General features: G+C 34.3%; 3 protein-coding genes across 4 annotated transcripts; all 3 read left to right on the top strand.

The window, feature by feature from the left end:
- The first annotated feature begins 337 nt into the window (after positions 1–337).
- On the top strand, positions 338–11246 carry LOC144849262 (amine oxidase [flavin-containing]-like). The gene is made up of 16 exons (XM_078706340.1): positions 338–471; positions 2515–2609; positions 3001–3141; positions 3663–3767; positions 4233–4324; positions 4694–4835; positions 5333–5485; positions 5616–5775; positions 5912–6008; positions 6245–6298; positions 6572–6629; positions 6768–6865; positions 7047–7158; positions 7263–7325; positions 7716–8192; positions 11072–11246. Exons 1-15 carry the CDS (start codon positions 426–428, stop codon positions 7860–7862), a joined length of 1563 nt encoding a protein of 520 aa, XP_078562466.1. The 5' UTR covers positions 338–425; the 3' UTR covers positions 7863–8192; positions 11072–11246.
- A 698-nt stretch (positions 11247–11944) lies between these two features.
- On the top strand, positions 11945–19978 carry LOC144847616 (uncharacterized). The gene is made up of 5 exons (XM_078704062.1): positions 11945–12089; positions 12507–14229; positions 14533–14607; positions 14886–15001; positions 15359–19978. Exons 2-5 carry the CDS (start codon positions 12526–12528, stop codon positions 18234–18236), a joined length of 4773 nt encoding a protein of 1590 aa, XP_078560188.1. The 5' UTR covers positions 11945–12089; positions 12507–12525; the 3' UTR covers positions 18237–19978.
- A 132-nt stretch (positions 19979–20110) lies between these two features.
- Positions 20111–23184, top strand: LOC144849050 (bifunctional peptidase and arginyl-hydroxylase JMJD5-like). 2 transcript variants are annotated; one of them, XM_078706014.1, is made up of 7 exons: positions 20111–20224; positions 20652–20740; positions 20951–21082; positions 21393–21471; positions 21609–21831; positions 22006–22117; positions 22305–23184. In XM_078706014.1, the coding sequence occupies exons 1-7, from the start codon at positions 20146–20148 to the stop codon at positions 22578–22580; spliced, it is 990 nt and encodes a 329-aa protein (XP_078562140.1). In that variant the 5' UTR covers positions 20111–20145; the 3' UTR covers positions 22581–23184. The 2 variants fall into 2 exon arrangements, with proteins under 2 accessions (XP_078562140.1, XP_078562139.1); XM_078706013.1 differs by having other exon boundaries at positions 20652–20782; positions 22305–23180.
- The last annotated feature ends 45 nt before the right edge of the window (positions 23185–23229 follow it).

Here is a 23229-nt window from a genome sequence, read left to right on the forward strand (position 1 = left end):
ATTGAAGTAGAAAACTTCAAAGCGTAATTGCACCATCAATGTTTAAAAAGCGGGCTAATTTGAATATAAATAAATATTTTTTCTATCTCTGAAAATGTGACGTGTACGCGCACGTGCGAAATAAGATTAATACTTTGTAGCAATAATTCCTTCTGAATATGATGGTATGCGCTGACGCAAACATCCCGTTCATACCGTACCAAGAGGATCAGATTTGGCGAGAAAGTGCTTATTGACATATAATGGTACACTCACTACATTGACCAATCATCAACGACGTCCCTCGGATTAAATCACTCATTGTGATCACTGCGCCGCCGCAGAACATAACGCTTATTAATACTACTGATAACATTATACTGTACCATAGTGCAACACAGTGCACATTGTAGTAACATATCGTACATAGCTTTTCGAAAGTAATCATGGCAGAAACAAAAGACGTTATAGTTATCGGAGGCGGAATTAGCGGTAGGTATAGTTTGTATGTGAGTTGCACCGTTTCTATATCTAGGCCTACTGAACAATGGTACATTACTGAATGTAAAGCCGCTACAGGCTATTTTCATATCACACTATAGTACTACATTATTATGCAACATGCATACGTGATAGTGTAATGCATGTTGTATGCTACTTTAATTTTATTACATTAAGGCTATAAATCAATACGACATTCGACGTCACATAATTACCAATGTGCGTGTACCACCAAAACATACGCGCGTATATAATAATAAAATACTGTATATCCAGCTAACGTATTACATTTTACGTATATTTCCATTTGGCCTACTTATATGCCTACTATGACTAGGCAATTCATGGATTCATTCTGCAGAATAGGCTTTTAACATGATTAAAACTAGAACATCTGCAAGTTGTTTATTTTGGTGTTCTAGATGTTCGAAATAATATGTGGTTTATATAGGTCGAAGTGTTGACACCACATTGGGTGGAAGTCAATAATAGGTTCCCTACGTGCGTTTAAACTGGATAGCAGTATTCATTGTCACCTGATTTTATGTCTGGATTGAACATATTGACATGAGATATTAATAGTGATAGTCGAAATAATTTTGGTCGAAGTAAAAATGCATTAAAAAGCCCCAAACCTTTGGTTAATGTTCCCTTTTATGAACCCTTAAGGCACCCGGATACAGTAACCTTGTTGTAGGCTTACTATTAGTTTAAAATAATAATACAATAAATAAAGTATAGGATGAAGGTTGTGTAAATTTTTGATACGAGAACTTATCATGGACCTATTCAGTCTGTCAACAAAGACAGAGTCCTTTTCTGTCTAAGTCCATACATGTCGAATAAAATATATCGATCGCCGGTTAATTTTGTTTACTTAGGAGGTTTACTGTTTCTACATGGGATCTTGAATAACTTTCCCAAATGAATACTTTGCTGTGTTTTTTTACTTTATTAAAATAAATCACAGTCGAGAAATACGCAACGCATGAACTTGACCAATCACAAGCGACGGATTATCTTTGATACTGTCGCTTGTGATTGGTCAAAATACTTTAATTGTGCGCCCGTAATTTGTTGCGTTGCGGTGTAGGAAATTGTCTTCATAACATACCAGTCTTCACCATCATGTCCGATCCTTTGACCACATAACGTAATTAACCAATGTGCTAGGCCTAAGCACCGTTACAGCTGCCAATACTTGACAATCACTATTGTATTCCTGTCACTCAACAATCAGAAATCTGTCATTAGACGAAACTAAATAATAATAATTCCCTTTGTCCCTAGGCCTGTGTTTCAATTATACTTGTCATTATGTACTGTAGTATTGTTCAGCCATGGAGAATTTCGACATGGTTCTCTGCATAGACGTTATTGATTCAGAGGGGAAGCGAATGATAGCCTCATTTTTAAATCAATATTTGGATAGGCCTACAAAAATGTTTTGCAAAAACGAGTAACAAGCCTTTATCAAAACTAATTCGTATCGGCCTAAAATTTTATATTAGGAGCGACGAAAGCACGGTGATAAGAATCCATGATGTATTAACATTGGTTCTCACTAGGACGTATCGCGTGGACGTAAGCACAAGGCAAGTGAGTTGACCAATGACAAAGCGACAGTTCGGATAACCCATTGCGTTCTAGTAGTGGGAACTAGTACAACGCAATGAAATGCCATAGTATAAGTATAGCCTAGTTGAATTTTGATAATAATGATAATAATAAACTTTTATAAAGCGCTATTTGCTGATGTCTCACAGCGCTAAAACAATTATTGAAAAAGGTGGGATATTAGAAGTGACTTGAATTGCTTAAGAGATTTATATTGATGGATATGGAGTAGAAGCTGGTTCCAAACTAGTGGCGCTTGTGCAAAAAAATCCTTAAACAAGTTGTCCATGTATTCATTTTACCAAAGATTATATTATATATTCTCTGATTTTTGTCCAATAGATCAGAACCAAATCCCCACTCCAACCTACTCTCATATGGATAGTTTTTTATTATCTATTTTTTATTTATTTAAAGGGCTGTGTGCTGCTAAGCTGCTTGCCGAGAGCGGCGTTGATGTTTTGGTATTGGAAGCACGTGACAGAGTCGGTGGGCGCACGCACACAATGAGGGTAAATCGATAACAATGATAGGCCTACTATTAAGAAAAGAAAAGAAACAAAATAATATTTTTATTTCATTTATTATTATTATAAAACCACATACAATAATTTACAGATCGTGACCAAATGCCAAATTTAAATAAATTTTTACAAAAATATGTATACCGTAACTAAATTCACAAAAATATTAATAGGAACCATAATAAAGCTTGGTGTCTAAACTATAATTCCTCGATCGTACCAGTTACTAGGCAACGCAATATGATGTTTTATTAAAGACATTTTTGAATGATGATTGATAAGAGAAAGATGATGCTCAGCTGGTAACAGTTTCTTATTGAAAATAATTAAATAGTATAAAATAATGTAAATTGTTTTAATTCTGATTTTTCTAACTTAGGATTCTTCAGTGGGTGGATACGTTGATCTGGGTGGATCATACGTTGGACGCACACAAGACCGTTTGCTAAGAGTAGCAAAAGAGCTAGGCATTGAAAGTTACCCAATTGACGAGGACGCGAAGATATCGTGGTTACAGGATGTAAGATAAATGTATTATTTTTGGTTAAAGGTTACATTGCAGTTGTGCCAAACTAAGTACGGTAGTCAATAATTATTGATACTTTACTTTAACCATAAGGACAAAAATGAGATATTTTACGCCGAAATAGTTACAGATGAGGCCATGTTATGTACAATTAGGGAAGAGTTAAATTAACTCTTCCCTGGTACAATGTATTATGTGCTTTTCTCCGATCTTATATCAGGCAGCTTTAATGTTTTGTACACACGAACAATTTTATCTGTAAATAATATTTATATATTTTTTAATGATTGTTAAATTTTGACGCTACATAATTTTTCAATTGTTTATACTTATCTTATGTATTGTTATTGTTTTACTTGTATATATTTGAAGTGCACTATGGAGAGCCAATTCGGTAGTGCTTAGCACTCATGGCAATCCTCAGGGTGCTGCACCGCTGTCATGTTTATACGTTGTTGTTTATGCCTGAAAATGTAATAAAATAAATACTCATAGATTATCTAATATGTCCACAGGGTAAAGTTTATCCATTCACAGGAACATTCCCAACGTTTTATAACCCTCTCGTATGGATGGATATCAACCAAGTGATTCGAGGAATCGACAGCCTTGGTGAAAAGGTAACCCTTCTGTCATTAGAATCAGTATTGATATCGTCATCATTACCATATTAGTCAAATCAGTGACTTCATCATTTATAGCAGTCACCTATAATCATTATTAACATCGTCACTATAATGGGCCCGTTCAGGTTGAGTTATTTACCTGGCGTATATTAGTTTCATGGACTAATTATCGCTAACGTTGGTGGGTATGCCCCCGGTTTAAGGCAATCTAACAACAGGATGCTAAGTTCCGGAGATCAAAAGGTTTATCTGTGGCTGCGACACGATCAGACACCGCGCGCCGCGGAGAATATATACATACAGTACAGTACTGTTGGTTTGTCGCAGCCAGACGTAAGATCAAATGACTGTTACGAGTTCCTATCTTGGCAAGCCGAGCTAAGTTTCCTAAACGCGCACATAGACACACAGATATTTTCTTCGTTATCCTTTGATAATTGTATGATGTCGTATTTTCAGATTCCATCTGCTGATCCTTGGGATTGTCCTGACGCAGAAGAGTTGGATAACACTACAATGCAAGATTGGATTGATAAGAATACTTTGACGAAGTTAGTAGTAGAATAATAAATGACGGAGAAACAATGACCAGAAGCAATGGTGTGAGAATATATAAGTATACAAACGAATGAATAACCGAGAGCTAGCATCGTAGAGTTAATAATAAGTAGACATCGATTTTACTCTGCCCTGATAGACATAAATACGAATGGGAAAGTAGCAGTCGGACACATAAACAAATATCAATTAAATAATGAATTGTTAAGTTATTCGTGTGTAGTAATAACAATATAGAATCTGTTATTCCCTAGCAGCGGACGAGCGGGTTTTCTACATGGACAAGCTACGCGGTTTTCCGCTTACCGTTACCGTCTGTGTAAATTGGCCTAATGCTTGTTGTTTGTTTTCTTGTATTTAAGAACGGGTAATAACTTCTGTAAGTCCATGTGTAAACTAACTGTCACATCTGAGCCGACTGAAATGTCTGTGTTGTTTGTTGCATGGTACATCAAGCAATCTGGAGGATTTATGAGAATGATATCAACTGAATTTGGCGGACAGGTGAGTGGTCAAAACAGACATGAAAGCAGTCACAGAACCGACCCTATTGAGTTGACGAAACCTTCATGAACCAACAACAAATTAGCAAATGTCCCCTTAAGCGTGGTTCCCACCAGGATGCAATGCAAGGGCGTACGCGCAACGCAAGCGAGTTGACCAATGCCAAGCAACTGAATAATCCATCGCTTGTGATTGGTCAAATCACTTATGTTGCGTTACGTCCTTTGCATTGCGTCGCTAGTGGGAACCAAGCTTTAAAAGGAGTGTTTCCTTGAACTAACCTAGGTCTATAGTTCGGTTCACATGAATGTGTCCTCTTCACAGTGAGAGTGTCCCTTGAATAAGAATGTCCCAATGAGGGAGGTTCTACTGTATAATATAGTACGTTTAGTAAATTACTAGTATTACTATAGAATCTACAATCAGTAATCGTCGTAAAAATATAATTCATACAATAATTCTACACAAAGTGGCTTGTTTTATTGTTGTTTATACAGGAGAAGAAATTCATAGGAGGATCGCAACAGATTTCAATCCGACTCATGAACAAGATTGGAAAGGAGCGCGTCATATTAGATAGCCCAGTATACTCACTCGACCAATCAGGAGACGTAGCCGTTATCAAAACATTGAATGAAAAGATTTACAAAGTATGAGGAAGAAAAATATCATTTTTCTCATTCGATTGGAACTTTACCGAACTTTATAAAAATTATTAACGAACCCTGGTTACTATTTATTGCTCGTTTGTCGAAAAACGTTATTTTTTTTAATTTCCAGGCGAAACATGTAATTATAGCGATGTCACCAGGTTTAACGCAAAAGATTCATTTTAACCCTCCACTGCCACCGCTCCGAAACCAGCTTGCCGCGCGCAGTCCGATGGGCTCGGTAATAAAGTGTATGGTCTATTACAAGACTGACTTCTGGAGAGATAGAGGTAGGTATTACAATTCTTATTAACAACTACCTGTATTAAGAAAATGAACAACATGACTGAATGCGATCCAGTCAACTATGTCTCGTAGAACTGTTAATAATAATATTGATAACTTTTGGTAATTGTTCGTTTTTAGGGTACTGTGGTTCCTCGTGGAATATCGATCCTGATCTTCCAGTAGAGTGGTCAGTAGATGACACCAAACCGGATGGAAGTGCGCCAGCTTTAGTCACGTGAGTCAATAGTCGTATTCGATTGGGAACTTTCGTTGTCAACAAAGATTCGTTGAGTACGGAAAAAACGGAAAAACTATAGGTCTACTCCACGTTAAAAATCCCAATCGAATACGACACATGACTATCATAGGCATGTTCATTAAGATATTCATAATAACATGGGCTAGGGAGGGGAAAGGTGTGTTCCTACTAGGAAGAACGAAACACTTAACCTTTGTTTCATTTTATTTTAGATTTATAACCGCAAACAAGGCTAGAAAGTTCTGTCAGCTTACTGAAAATGAACGGTAACGTGTTTTTGTTTTAGACCTATATTCGTGATATTAAAAGATGCATTGTTGTAAATCGAAAGGAAGAAAGTTCATACATTAAAATTATATTTTAAATATCAAAGTTGAACTTCATTCACGGCAATTTCATTTTAAAATCAGTTAATCAATAAATTGTAACAAACGACAACCTCATGATACTGGGTTCAAATTTCGACAACCGCACTTGAAACCAAGTTGTGTGACGATAGAGAGGGCGCTCTAAGGCTTTTATTTTTTTTTTAAACCTAGACGTGATAAATTGTGTCGATATTATGCAAAAGTTTTCGGCACCGATGAAGCAATGCATGTAAGTGAATTCTTGTATATTATATCGTCTTTATAATTATAATTACTGTTATGATATATGATTATCAAAATTATTATCAGCGGTGACGTCATCCGTCACCAGCGGCGTGATTAACAAATGACAAACCTATATTTTTAGCCAATTAACTATGTAGAGAAAAACTGGATGGCAGAAGCGTATTCAGCGGGTGGTTACACAACTATATTCCAGCCAGGAACTCTTTACCAATACGGGAGGTAATTTAGCTCTTTTTTCATTCTTAAGCTCTGTCTACACTATCAAACTTTATGTGACACAAAAACATGTGATGTGCCCTATAATATAGTGGTAAAATGCCCAAATATGGTAGTGATACGACATCAGCAACTATGTGCGTTAACATTATGAGAGGTCTTAAAATCTATAATTTCTTTTCAGAGAATTAAGAAGGATAATCGGCTGTATACACTTTGCAGGTACGGAAACGGCTAGTAAATGGTCTGGCTATATGGACGGAGCTGTTGAATCTGGTGAACGTGCTGCTAGAGAGGTATTCAATCGGCGAACATTTAATAAATAATAGTAGGTCTATTATACTTTTGTTACGTGATTATGATAATATTAGATAATTACAATTGATTGTTGACTTTATAGATACTTTATGATATGGGAAAGTTACCAAAATCCATGATTTGGCAAGACGAACCAGAAACAAAGGTAAGAAACGCAACATTCCCCGAGTGTTTCCCGAGTGTATACTCGGGGAAACTTTTGTATTGTTTTGCAAAGTACTACTATACAACATTAAGACGAGCGGTAAGGGTAATACAAATATAAAATATATGCTATTCCTTATGACCATTTACACACAACGCAGAGAAGACGGACGGTTTCCGCTCAGGAAAATACAGATTCTATGTGAGACAAGCTACGCGGTTTTCCGCTTACCGTTACCGCTCTTCTGTGTAAATTGGCCTTTAAGTTGCGTATTCCTCAAGCATAGGCATATATAAAGTATTTTAACCATACTGTAAAATGTAATCTGCTGTTATTTACTGTTATAAAGCTGCTTTATTAAAGCTTCAATGTATTATTCTTATTTTTTAGGACTATCCAGCGATTCCATTTCCAAAGTCGTTCGTAGAAAGGAACGCCCCGACGGCTCGCGGTTTTGTACGTTTTGTTACCAGGACAACGTTTTGGACGGCTGCCGTTGCCGGTGGAGTTTGGCTTTACAAACATTTAAATAAATAAAACAGCTGAATGTTGTTCCAGACTAACTGAATTATTACTCATTGTGTCTGAATCATTTGATTGAAAATAATATGTCTACTAAATCTAAAATCTCCTGAACAATAGATGACTCTATATTTCGCTTTATCTCCTTTGATAATTTTGTTAAATTAGTAGAAATATGAGATTATCATCCTTCACAAACCGTCCAACGTCATGATCCAGTGGCGTAACGAAGAGGCCTGAGGTCCCTGGTTCATTTAGGCAACCTAATTGGCCCTCCAAGTTCCAAAGCCGGCATATTTTATTTTTCCTCTGAGCATTGCTCATGGGCCCCATCCTTGGGTTTTAGTCCAGTAAAGATAAGTCAAAAATAGGGTGAACCTAGAACAAATTGCAACAGAATTTTTTTTTGTTTTTTCTGGTAAACATGGTTCAAATGAATGTCATATCCAAAGTTTACCAAAATCGGACATCGGGAAGTGGGTTAATTTGCATAAATTCAAAATGGCCGCCATTTGCTATTTTGAAGCCTCATATCTCCTTAACGGTTGGATTTAGACCACCTAAGTGCATTACGAGTAGATATAAATGTGATATTAAACATTCTAATTAGCATATTTAAATTCCCATATGAGATACCTATGACATCATATGGTAGTTGTGACGTCATATATTATGTTATAACTGTTTAAATGACATTATACTATGCGAACAATTTAGGAACTGCAAGAAAACATGTTTCTTAACATTCTCCTTGTTGAAATGAACATTATTTCCAAAGTTTACCAAAATCGGACATCAGGAAGTGGGTTAATTAGCATACATTCAAAATGGCCGCTATTTACTATACCATTTTGAAGCTCCATATCTCCTTAACAGTTGGTTTAGACCACCTAAGTGCATTGCGAGTAGATATAAATGTGATATTAAACTTTCCAATTAGCGTATTTAAACTACCATATAACATAACTATGATGTCATAAGACATTTGACGTCATGTTCTGTCACAATAATGCTCAATTGGCATTATTCTAAGGGAAAAATATAGAAACCGTAGGAAAAGATGTTTTTAATCTCATGAAAATAGTAGAACATTTAACACATTCATGTTAAGATCATGGGTATCAGAAGTTATTCGGCCACCCTTCACAACATGCAATAGAACATTCCAGTTAATTTTCTGCAACTGCAACTTTTAATAACTGCATATATATCTCATATATATTTAAAGAAAAGAGATTCTTAATTCTGTAATGAGTCTTGGATTTAATAATTCAACCCAATCCTAAATATGGAGTTGGATCACAGTAAGTTTCCCATCCAAAGTACATACATAGAAAATGTAATGTTGGCGCCGTCAAAATACTTACACCATACATGTAGGCACAGTAAGTCTACTTCATTGGCTTTTCTGATGTCTTTTTTAATTTTGGAATGAACAGTTCTTGCTTCGAATATAGTGCATCTCTCTGTTTCTTTGCAAGTGCAGAGCGTCTTAAGGAGCAAATTTGCAACATCTTTGTGTTTTCTTTAAGTACCAATTATTCCACTATTTTTTGCTTCTTCTGTCTTAAAACTCAATCGCTTTTTTAATAATGGCAAAGTAATATATTTAATAGATCCCCATCTGCATTCAAAGTTTCCATTTTTCTGACATTTTCTGTCAAGGAAGTTGAATACTGTCTGTTGTCGAAAAATTAAATACTGTAATTAGTAGTGACAAGTTGGAAAATTACTTTATTACCTTAAAAACCCCTTTTGGATTCCGTTGATGTGTATCTTTTAAATTAACTGATTAACGGTTCTTCATCCTTGTTGACACATTATTTAATGTCCTTGTTATATGCTCATTGAATCTTTGAAACAACATTCAAAAGATAAACATTATATGTCATAAAAAGTTGTTGTCTCATAAATGATCGACACCAAACAGATGCAATTTCTGGCAATGAAATAGCAACTTTGAAAGAGCAGAATGGAGATGCCGACTATACCGAAAACTACAGTATGACATTTATCATTATGTATCATCTCAATTCCCAGTTGGGGAATTGAGATGAGTTTGTGGGAATGATGGGTTTGAATAGCCTGACCCACAGACAATCGCCTCATTACAATATTTTTTTATTTTCCTTTACCAATTTAAAGAGATAAAGTTCTAAAAGATGTAGTTTTAGGGAACACAAAACAAGATGTGCGCGTGAGTACAAATCAGTTTCGGAAATACAGTTGATGATCACCTTTCATACGGTTCTGTAGAACAACTAATTTCATAAGATTTTGTAAATGGAAACTTAATGATAAATTTCAACGGTTTTTACATATATCTACTCGTAATGCACATAGGATTCCTAAACCCAACCGTTAAGGAGATACAGGGCTTCAAAATGGTATAGCAAACAGCAACCATTTTGAATTTATTCTAATTGACCCCCTTCTTGAAGTCTGATTTTGGTCAACTTTGGATATCATTTAGTTCAGTTCATTTCAACAGGAAATTGTTAGAAAATTGTTTTCCTGCAGTTTCTACATTTTTTAGCATAGGATAATGTCATTTAAGCAGTTATAACATAATATATGACGTCACAACTACCTTATGACGTCATATTTACGTCATATGGTAATTTAAATGTGCTAATTGGGAAGTTTAATGTCACATTTATATCTACTCGCAATGCACTTAGGTGGTCTAAAACCAACCGTTAAGGAGATATGGGGCTTCAAAATGATATAGTAAATAGCGGCCATTTTGAATTTATGCTAATTAACACACTTCCTGACGTCCGATTTTGGTAAACTTTGGAAGTTATGTTCATTTCAACAAGGAGAATGTTAAGAAACTTGTTTTTCTGCAGTTTCTAAGTTGTTCGCATAGTATAATGTCATTTAAGCATTTATAACATAATATATGACGTCACAACTAACATATGACGTCATAGGTACATCATTTGGTAATTTAAATATGCTAATTAGAATGTTTAATATCACATTTATATCTACTCGTAATGCACTTAGGTGGTCTAAATCCAACCGTTAAGGAGATATGGGGCTTTAAAATAGCAAATAGCGGCCATTTTGAATTTATGCTAATTAGCCCACTTCCCGATGTCCGATTTTGGTAAACTTTGGATATGATGTTTATGTTCACCATATCAACCATATAAAACAAAAAAAAATTCTGTTGCAATTTGTTCTAGGTTCAACCATATTTTTACTGGACTATTTAGCCAGTGAGCGCTCACATACCCGTTACGCCACTGACGTCATTGAGAAGCATGATCTCAGGGTTTACACTTTCTATTGTCTAAAGTGGGGTTTATCAATGTTTATATTTTGTAATAACCGTCTAGGTTAGGCATTTTAAACCCCTAATGCTTGTAATCATTAAAAGTAGTTGTCTCGATCCGGATCGATTCGAGTGGTCCAGGTTCATCGTGATTACGTTTTAGTACTCGGTAGGCCTACTCAGTTTCCTTAACATGGACATACAATGCAATATTCAGTTGAAAAATAGTAATAACATTAAATGGTAATGATAAATATGAATAAATTAATTTGCAACTTTTCATGCAATAGTAAATCATTTTAAGGAAATTTTGTTGTTTTTTCACATCTTGAATTTTAAAATTGAAATAACACGTGAGTGTTATTTTTGTGTGAACACGAAGACCAGATATTGAATTGTATTATAACTTGGAAAAAATACAATTGGAATATCCCGTGTTGATTATTTAAAATAATCATCTTCGCGGCCCGTCAGCATCGTCAAACATAGAGATATTACAAAAATATCATTTCTGTGTCCTGAGTTCAAAAGATGGACCTATAAATTTACAGGTCCATGGTTCAATGTTCCTGGCATTTCTTTAAAAAAAAAACATTTTCCCCCGCCGATCAGAAAAAAAAACACCCAGAGAAACAAATTCGTAGCAAAAACCCTTGTAACCTATCAATTATAAATAGTTTTTATTATGACACATGCCAGAATAAAAATTATTTACAGTTTTTATAATGTGTACAGATTTGTGTATCTGCGGAGAGATTTTAAATTAAATAGCGTCCTCTCTGTATATATAAAAGAATGTGGTGGCGGGCGACGAGAGAGATAGATGGCAACAAACCGATAAAATGTTCTTATCGCATCGAGTTCGTAGTTCATCATTTATACTTTAATTCCTTTTATTTATCTGATTAATTTACCAGTAAATAAACTTCACTTTTGTAATAATTCGAAATATGTAAGAGGTATGTTGTTAAGTTTTTGGAATAGAACTATATAGAGCCAGGCTAGGCCTAGACATAAACCAAACATGAGGCTTCGATTGGACGGGGACGCTGGCTGAGTTTGATATGAGGGACTAAGCCTAGCCAAGGCCTGTAGAACTGTGTGATGTTTATTACATTTATTCTTTCATTAATATTTAATATCATTGCCATCACTGCTTTCTAATTCAACCTTAATAATTTATAAAGCTGCTATCAAGAAAATCAATTAAATTATATTTAAAGTAAATACTACTACCTAGGCCTAGGCCTAGGCCTAATATTAATAATTTGGTTTTAATAATAATATTAATAAATAATAATCATATTTTCTCTATCATTAGGGCCTACTGAAATGAAATACATAATTAATTATTATTAATATTATTTTTTTTTAAGTTGACTGAATTTTACTGAAATGGAGTTTGGGCCAGAAAGTGATCCTGAGATGAACTTTAATCCTGACTATGAAATTGCAAGTGATGAAGAGTGCAGTAATAACGAGGAAAATAAAGATAGTGATAACGAGAGAGAATCCAGTAGTGCAGACAGTGATGGGTCCAGCAGCAGTGATGAAGAAGACAGTAGCAGTAGTGAAGATGAAAAGAATGAAATGATTAAAAAGAAAGATTCAGTAACTGAACTAGGAAAGAACATTGAACATTCCTCTAATCAGAAATCATCAAAAAATGTTAGTGGCCAGAAAGAAAGGAACATTAAAGAAAATACCTCCAACAAACAGACCTCATCACCTGGAGATAAATCTAAAAAAGTTAAGGACACAAGAAAAAGAAGTAAGGAAAGTGATTTAGATGAAAAATCAAAGAATAGAAGTCAGGAAAATAGTAATGATAAGCCAAGAGGTAATCAGGACAAAAAACCTAAAGCAAAGAGCTCTGAAAAGAGAGTTGATGAAAGAGAGAAAGACAATAAAACAAATGCGAAATCAAAGAGAAGAAGCCATGAAACTAATCCTGAAAGCAGATCAAAAAGAAGCGATGACAAAAACATTGGTGAAAAGTCAAGAAGTAGAAATGAAGCCGAGGATAAGAATAAAGAGTCAAAGAGGAAAAGTCATGAAAGTATGCTTGACGAGAAAAGAAGAGATTGTGACACAAGTGGTGATAGAAAATCTAAAAGAACAAGTCATCATGATGTCCATATAAAAGAGGGAGAGTTAAAGATAAAAAGTAGTCTTAATGAAAAACCTAAAAGAGAAGATCGTGACACGAGTGATGATAGAAAATCTAAAAGAACAAGCCAGAGTGATGTCCATAAAAAAGAGGGAGAGTTAAAAAAGACAAAAAGTCATGAAAGTAGTCTTAATGAAAAATCTAAAAGAGAAGCCCAAGATGCCAGTGGTAATAGCAAATCTAAAAGAACAAGTCATCATGATGTTCATAAAAAAGATGGAGAGTTAAAAAAGACAAAAAGTCCTGAAAGTAATCTTAATGAAAAACCTAAAAGAGAAGCTGGTGATGCAAGTTGTGATAGCAAATCTAAAAGAACAAGCCACAGTAATCATAAAGAACACGAAAAGTCAAAGACAAAAAGTCATGAACGTAGTCTTGATGAAAAATCTAAAAGAAGAATCCATGGCAAAAGTGGTGATAGTAAATCTAAAAGAGGAAGTCATGATATAAGTTCTGATGATGTGCGTGAGAAAGAGTCTAAAACAAAAATCCAAGAAAGTGGAAAATCAAAAAGAAGTGGTGAGAGTAGTGAAGTTGGAAAATCTAACAGAAAAAGCCATGATATTAGTTTCGATGATGTTTACGAGAAAGATGAACAGTCAAAGAAGAAAAGCAATGAAACTAGTCTAGAGGGAAGATCAAACATGAAAAATAATGAAATTAGTGATGAGGGAAAATCTAAAAGAATAAGTCATGATGAAGAACAAAAGACTACAAATCAAGAAAGTGACTTTGACACCAACATTGATAATGACTTTGAAATGGAATCGAACAAGACATTCCACGAGACTAGTCTTGAAGAACTTTATGCCGATATGTCAATGGATGGTACCGACTTCAAAACACCTTATAAAGCACTGGACTCCAGTCTGGATCTTTACAGTGAGTTTGTAATTGAAGAAGCCTCATCAAGACTTAGTTACGATCAGGTAAAGATTATTCTTAATTGAATTATAATATACAGTAGTTTTATGAAAATATATTTCTTTTGTTAGGATTTAGTCAACTCTCCCAAAACCAGACTCTTCTTGAAGTCCAATATAACCCATATTCATTTTTACCATTATAAGCACATTCAGAATACCAGAATTTTCGGAAAAACCAAACGTATTAGGTCAGCCCAAAAGTTTCCGATATTGGGAGAGTTGACTGTAGTAAATAACTTGCTATTTTTCAATTTCTTAAATCATGCAATATTTAAATATCTTGTTACTTACATTGTTTTTTCGCAGCTTTTAAAAGACAAGAACATAAATCTCCTCAAAGTTGAAGAATTGAAATCGTCATTACAGAAATTGATAAAGCAAGTAAGTTAACTTAAATTATTACACACATTATGGTACTGGATAGTATTTAATTGTAATAATAAAACAGAAACCCAATTAATAGTTATGTGAGTTATGAATACTCATAATTAGTTTTTATTATTAGTATTAAATGCTTATTAATTTTGTGATTGTTCCTTTCTAAGTTATCACCACCAAGGAATTTAAAATCTACAATTGTAATTTAAAATGTATAATCCAAATTGTGTTTATACCAAAAATTCAATAGTATCATTAATTATTTTATCATTTTTTGTTAGGAAAACGCAATCAAGGAAGAAAATTTGAAGTTGCGGAGGAATATCTCTTCCTTGTACAAGACGGCACAAGGAGAAATTAAGCGAAAGGATATGGAGATTGCTGCCCTTGTCAGAAAGTAAGTCCAATGAAACACACATTTACCGATTCATACATGTTATTATAAGTCATACATTCTCAGTATGCCTAATACAGCTTAACAAGCCCGTAGCCATGGTTCAAAGGTTGGAATGAACCCCTTTTTCTTGAAGTGCCCTTTTCAAACAAGTGATGACAGCTTGTGACTATTTTTTCCCCTTTTGTGGAAAATGGTGCTCTTTTGTGGAAAAAATGTGGGCTATTGTGAGAAAATGACTCCTGTAAAAAGCCTGGCTACAAACTTTCCTAATTGTCCTTGTTTCAGGCTTCAGATAATAAATACCATGATTAAATAATATGGAATTATAATCTATTAATTCAATAAATTTTTTTTCAGACTTGACTATTTACAACCAATGCGTTTCCAAGCCCTGATGTATCGTAAGATAGTGGCCGCACGCAGCCAAGGCAAGGAAGGTAAAGAATTTGATGACATACTTAAAAGTGCATTACAAGCTAAAGAACTTAGCAGTAAGCAGGCAAACTCAAGTGAAGCAATTCAACTATTGGAAGATTCTCTAGCTCGAGATTACTACTTTCAAAAAGATAATAGTCTTGAGAGAAAGAAAGAAAACAGTGTAGTGCACAATGAAAGATTTGACCGCCATCCACCTGATGATAAAAGAGAAAATAGATCAAGTAGCAGAGATAAATCTGGAAATATATACAAGAAAGAAAGAGTGTTAAAGAAGGATGTTAAAAGTTTACCTCACAAAAGCAGTTCATCAGCTGATGTAAGAAGTAGAGAAACTGCTTCGCCGAGTAGAAAGAGAAAAGATCGAATCAGTGATCAATATTCAAATGGAACTGTAAACACCTATAAAAGAAAGGATCATACTAGAGAAGAACAAAAAGTTATTGATGAACCAAAATTAAAAGAAAGAAGGACAGAAAATAAGGAACGTAATAGAGATGATAGTTCATCATTTAAAAGTAGATCTGAAGATAAACAATTAAGGACAGAAAAATCTAGTTCAATTGAACAAAATTTGTCTGATAAAAAAAATGAAACTTCATCTAGATCTTCAACAAGTACTACTCAGAAACATAAATTAGATGAAGACCATACTAAAAGGTCTGATAAACGGGTAAATGAGAATGATTCTGTTGTTAGGTCTGATTCTAAAAGAATGTCTTCAAGTGAGCGTGACCACAACAAGAAATATGAGAAGGAGTCAAATAGAAGGATGAAAGAACATGATCATGTCAGGTCAGATAGACAATCAAGCAAAGGGGTTCATTTAAACGAGCCAGAGTCAGGTAAGTATTCATCAGGTGAACGGCATAGAATTGAAAAAGAATACGAGAACAAAACTACCAAAGACCATTCAAAGATATCAGTGTCTGATCAAAGACATAGAAATAAATCTTCAAAAGTAACTGATGAAAGATCACTTGATAAATTGTCACAGAAGGAAAGAGACAGAGAGCTTGAAATTCAAAGGAGAATAAAACAGCGGGAAAAAATGTCACAGATGGCTGAAGACCGAAATAGAGATAGCAGAGATGAAAGGAATCGTTCATCATCTAGAGATAAAGACAGACATAGATATAGCAGGTCGCAAGAATCTAGATTGGATATTGATATTAGAATTAAAGAAAAAGAGAGGAAAAAAGATGCTGAAAAAATGATGGACAGTGATAGAGAAAGAGGACACTCTGATAGAAAAATTAGAGATATAGAAAGAGAAAAAAGAAACGTAGGAGAAGCAAGTAAAGGAAACGAGAAAGATAGAAGAAACCGAGAGGAAATTTCTAAATCTGAAAAGATGGAGAAATTAAAAGATGACAGAAACTATCATCCATCAAGTATTAATAAAAGCCACAATGAAACAGCACTCCAGGATTCAAAAAGGTCCGAGAAAACTACTCATGTAAACAGTCAAGAACATACTTCGGAACGGAGACACCAGAAACCTAAAATTGATGTAGAAAAAACTGAGAAAAAATATAAGAAATCTCCTTCAACAAAAGGGAAAGGTCACCACCTTCCTACATTACGACATCTTGAACATGATGACAGCAGCAGTGAAAATGATACAAGAATCATCGATGGTCATTCTTCTGAATCTTCTGAGATCCAGCCCCAATTGGATTCAAAAGAAAATATGGATGATGAACAACTATCTAGAACGCCTCAGAATGTGGACACTTCTGCCAATGTAGAAAGTGATCGCAGTCTCAGTGATATTGATAGTGGTTCTGATAGTGAGTGCTCACAAGTTGATAATTTAACTTTAGTCGATGATAAAGAAGATTTTGATACTATGCAGGATGGCTCTCCTAAGAATACACAAAAACACAGTGATAAAGATACATTTATAAGTGAAAAAAGAACGAAAACTATGGTTCTTAAGAAAGAAAAAGGTCCAATAAAAGAATCTAGTAAACATTCCAATACTGAATCATCAACAGCAACCATCGGTTCTTTATCAGAAAAGGTAAAAGGTTCTGAAAAACCGAAAACTATTTCAAGCAAGAAGAAAATGAAAAAAGATAGTTTAAATGAGCAGTCGAGTAAAGAAGAAACAAAAAAAAGAAAATCATTAACAAAAACTGAAAAGTCTCCATCAGATAGTAGTGGACTCGTGCCTACTGATGATATATCAGACACTAGCAATGTAACACCTGGCAAGGATAAAATTAGTAATAAGAAACGAAAAAGGAAAGTAAAAGAGGTTTCAACAAGCAAAAATAAGGTGAAGAAACATAAAAAAACTGAAAATAACCAAAAAGACATTCTAGATACAGAGGCTACGGAATATCCTATTTCAACTGAAGATGAGAAGAAAATTGAGAATGTGACGAGTGATGAAATAATAATGACACAAGAGGACAATACAAGTGAAGAGGTCATGTTGCAAGATGAAGAACAAGAAGATGAAACAAGGCAAGAGGAGAAAGTGACAGAAGAAGAAGGATTGATGCTAGATGAAGTAACAACACCTATAACACCACCAAAGGACGATTCTCAACTTGAAGAAGGAGAGTTATCGGAAGGGGAGATTAAATCGGATTCCGAATCAGAAATTTCTCCTGATACTTTCAAACGAAGTAGTCATAGGCACGAGAGAGGTGATGAACGAAGGAGGCCGACTTTTGCAGGAAAATCGAAGGATCTTCGGCACTTGATCACCAAGAGAGACGGTCATAAAAGAAGTAAGGATTATTACCGTGGCGAGAAACCGCACAGGTCTAGAAGTGACCGATATTGAGTGTTTTGAGTAATTAAAAGTACTAAACTGGTATTTCACCTCAGAAGTGTCTTCTATCTACTGTATAGACATGTTCTGTCACCTATTTGTTGCACATATTGAAATATTGGTGTCTAATTAGTTACAGTAAAGCCTTGTCTACACTATCAAACTTTATGCGACAAAAAAATGTGATGTGCCCATATATGGACATGATAATGTCATATTACTACCATATTTGGCAATATCACTACCATATTTGTGCACATCACACTTTTTTTGTCAAACTAGTTTGATAGTGTAGACAGAGCTTTTAATACTGTATAATAAATATCTCAGGGTTAGTTACTGAAGCTCTCAAGTCTCTCAGTAATTAAATTGCCTATGTCTGGAAACTTTAGCAAAACGATTTGCCATGACCTAAGACATATGCAAATTGAGTGGTTGTTGTCTAGACCTAGAATCTGCGAAAATGGCAATTAAGTGAATCCTCATGCACACAAATTAATTAACATGTTGCCACTACAGTTGATCCTTGGTCGTCACAAATTGAAACCTATTATTATACTAGTGGTAGGTATTAAATTTCACCTTGTCTTAAACTTGGGTGCTGCTATGTAAACTAAAAAAACTGTATGCTAGAAAAATGTTGGAATGTATATTAAACATAGTTAATATTTTGACAGCCTCCGATCCAACCATTCTAGTCAGAATTTATATAATTATATAGAATTTTATACAATCAACTTTCCCAATACCAGACACCTTTGGGCTGGCCTAATATGTCTGGTCTTCCGGAAAAATCTGGTATTCGGAAAGTGTTTTTAATGGTAAAAAAATGAATTTGGGACCTTTTGGCCCTCAAGAGAAGTCTGGTTTTGGGAGAGTCCGGTATTGGGAGAGTTAACCACTTGCATCTGGTGTAGTTATGTTGATCATGCCATTGGTGTATTTAATTTGTATGTATACGGTACTGTCCCATAATTTTTACAATTAATATAGCCTACTTTCTACTCGGACTGGACCAGGTGTTCTGCCATCTTTTATATTCTAGAAGTGTGTACAATGTGCTGCTAGTGTTAATAATTAATATAAAGAGCTTGTTGTTTGAGAATGAGTACACCACCCCCTCAAGCAATTTATCAATTATACCTGTACATTGTTTACAATATGTAAATAATTGTAGGATTAAATATAAAGAATTGTATATTTAACAATGAAGATATTGTGTTCTTTTGTTTCTTATACGCAGCTAATGATAAATGTGGTTTTTTTTCTTTGATAGATAATTGCAGTTGTTTTACATAAAATAGAATATTTTGTATTCTACCTTTATTGTATTATATTATTACAAATGTTTTTCATATTTTTAATGCTTTATATTTGTCTTAAAATATGTTCTTTTTGGGATACTTTATTATATCATATGGAGTATAGTTTATTGTTCCTATATTTTTTTTTTCCTTTTTAGATCTAATTTGGTGGGAGTTTCGTCTTACCATTTTTGTGCCAAAATATTAATCTGATTAGTGATTACTTCCGTGGTAAATACAGATTTATGTGATTATTATTTACAATGTAATTGACATCATCAGCAAATTAATTTAAAAGTTGCAAAACAGTAACTAAACTGTATAAACAAATATGAATTAATTTCAGTAATTTGAAACAGATTTTGATTTTATTATATTTTCAGTTTATTTGTGTTTAAAATGTGAAGAAAGATAGAGTAAATAAAATGTTGATTTATTCTAGATTTTGGAGATCCTTGTTTTATTCTAATTTCTGTTATATGTCAGTAGTGTGATTAACACATTTTTATCAAACAAACGTTTGGAAATGGAGACGTTCCATACTTGGATCGCCATACCATGTCATGCATGAATGATTCGGTGGCAAACGTGGACGACCGGACGGAAACGAGATAAACATGGAACAAAAGTTGGTTGAAATTCAGGAAATTTCATCACCGCCTGTAAATTTATTCAAAGATAATTATCTTATAAAAGGTTTGGAAAGCATCCAACTGTGATTTAGCTTTTTAACAGTTATTTATAACATATCATTCAACAGCTAGGCCTAGTCCCAACCGTACCGTACCCACCACTCTAAGCAAAGCACTCCGTCGGACCTTCCTAGGCATATATAGACAATAATTACTGTAGGGCCTAGAGTTTTTGAACAGAACTGAATTTATCGTGTGGGTTGTAAAAACCTCTCTTAATAGTATTAGGTCTAGTAGTAGGTGTAGACCGTAGAGTATAATATATTTTTAATTAAATATCACTCAAACTTTCACAATTCATATAGGCCTAGGCTAGTAATAGTAAAGGCCTAATGGCCTAACTAATTATACTGTATATATTTAAAATTTATTATTAAATTTATAAACCTACACTGTCTGTATAATTGTTTGCTTATGTTTACTTTATTTAGGAATACCAGTAGTAATAACAGACGTTGCAAATAAGTGGCCATCGTACAATTGGACTCTAGACTCGCTTTGTACACGTGCTGGTGATAACGTTACATTCGTTCGACAAAACACAAATTGTACAGATTATAGGGTAAATAAATATAAATCAACCATTTTTTTTAGGAAAAGTACCCATTTGATCAAACACTAATACCTTACTGCCCACCATCAAACTTCCAAATTGACCTAGTTACAATTTCATATTTTCCTTGTTACCTAATGACTTTTATTCACCCAATAATTCATTTGAATTATTCAGGCTGGGAAAATTTACAAAATAAGGAAAAGCACCCTTCGAGAATATATAGATGACATCAGAGCCGAGAATAGTCGATCGATTAATTCATACCTTGCGGTACAGAACATCAAGAAAGCGTTTCCTCAAATTCAGGTAAAGTGTATGTAATTAGATAATGCACTTTTGAATCAATTGTATGACCCACTATATGACCCCCGGGAAAGGTGCGTCATGGATGTGTCATTTACAACATCAATGAACAATGGTGTGTCAATGTCCGTCACTTTAACATCCACCATATCATGACAACATGGTCACAATGCGTCAAAATGGGTGCATCATGGTCACCTAAAAGGTAAGTCACTTTATTGACGCAAGGGTGCTTCATGGTATTCATAAGGTATGACACACATCGGACAAATGTATTGTTTTTTTTAAACAATTAATTCTGGTTTAATTACAGGAAGATGTACCAATTCCAGGATACGTCAGTAAAGTTCATGGTGGACCCTTTATGTGGATTGCGAGAAAAGGACACTATGGTATGAGAGCAAGTTTATTTTGAAACAACAAAACGGATTACTGAACTAGCATTATTACATTATACAGTAAAATTGTATTAAACTACGTTTAGGTTTTTGTAATATTATATTTCACAGAGTATTGTTATATTTCACAGAGTATTGTCATTTCGACCCTGACGATGGGATGTTGGTGATGCTTAAAGGTTGTAAGCGAGTGAAACTTTTTGGCTGTGACCTTTCAACTATGTACCCAAATGATTTAGGGTCAAAGGGCAAGACTATACAGGCTCAGGTTAATTGTGATGACCCTGATTTTAAAGTTCATCCAAATTTCCGCAATGCTGTTTGCTATGAATGTGTTTTGAAGCCAGGACAAATGTAAGTTAAAATATAATTCTGGTAGTCATATAAAATCATACTGATTTATGATATAGTAGAACCCCTATTAAATGGCTATTAAATGGACACGGTTGGGGCCCAACAAAGTGTCCCCTGACATTTGTTCTGGGTATGAAATTTGATATTTGTCTTTAAACGTATTTGTTCTTGCAGGTTATTTATTCCAGCATTCTGGTGGCACCAGGTGACATCACTTGATGTCTGTATCTCTGTCAACTACTTCTTTGGTGATTCGGGAGAAAATACTTATCTTACAAAAATAATGGTTAGTTAATCATCTAAGCTAATTCAGTCAATTCAGTTAACCATTTAGCATAATTAATACTATTTTTCATCTACATTTTAAGACACCCTATTAAATAATTTGTCAGGATTTGAACCAAGGCACTGGTAAGCAAGCATGTAAAACACCAAACCACAGTGCCACTAACAAGACTATTATTCCATTTCAGAAACCACCACAATGGGGTGCCTTCTCATACTGGCTTTTAAATATTGTTGAGCAAAACAGAGATTTTGAATCTTTTCAACGTGTTTTGGCAAATCTTTCCGAGTCAATTCCAGCATTTTTTATGAAGATCTGGCACGAGATCCCTACAGAGGAACAAGTAAATCGACTAGTAATGCTTATTATGGACTATTTAGAAATCGCTGAATTACCAAAAGAAACTATTAAATTAAAAAATCCTCCGTTGTTGAAAATTAGAGGTTTGTTATGGCGATCATGATGTTTTATAATATAGGAAATCAAAGTTGAATTAATTCTGGCGATATTTATGTCATTTCTTATAATGAAATGGAAGAGTATTGAAGGTGCAATAAAATTAGAGATCCTCATTGAGAAGGAAGTGGAACCTGTTTCAGGAAAATTGCAAGTTTTAATGTACAGTATATCTTAAATCTTTAAAAAAAATTGTTCTTTGTTTGTGCAAGGCACTCTAACAACAGGACACTGAGCTCTCCTTGCCAAGATAGGAACTCGTAACAGTCCTTTTGATCTTATGTCTGGCTGCGACAATTACCAACAGTACTGTACTATAAACATATTCTCTGTGGTATGTGGTGTTTGTTAAGGGGCGTGGAACTGATTGTGTCGCAGCCACAGATAAAAACTTTCAGCATCCTGTTAGATTTCCTTGGTTCATGTGCTTCCATTTGTAGATACTATTCATTTTTAAAATGTATAAATAAAAATAAAATAAATATTTTTACAGTATAAACATTTACTCCTTATAAATTGTGAATGCAAATACAGCAACATAATTTGTATTCATATATTTCTTTTATTGATTACTTAGACGTATGGCATGCTACACGGGCATAAAATAAATAAAAATTACTTATTATCATATTGACAAATAAAACTGTATATTTGCA

This window comes from Antedon bifida, chromosome 7 (assembly GCF_963402885.1).
Source record: "Antedon bifida chromosome 7, ecAntBifi1.1, whole genome shotgun sequence".
NCBI classification, from domain to species: Eukaryota; Metazoa; Echinodermata; class Crinoidea; order Comatulida; family Antedonidae; genus Antedon; species Antedon bifida.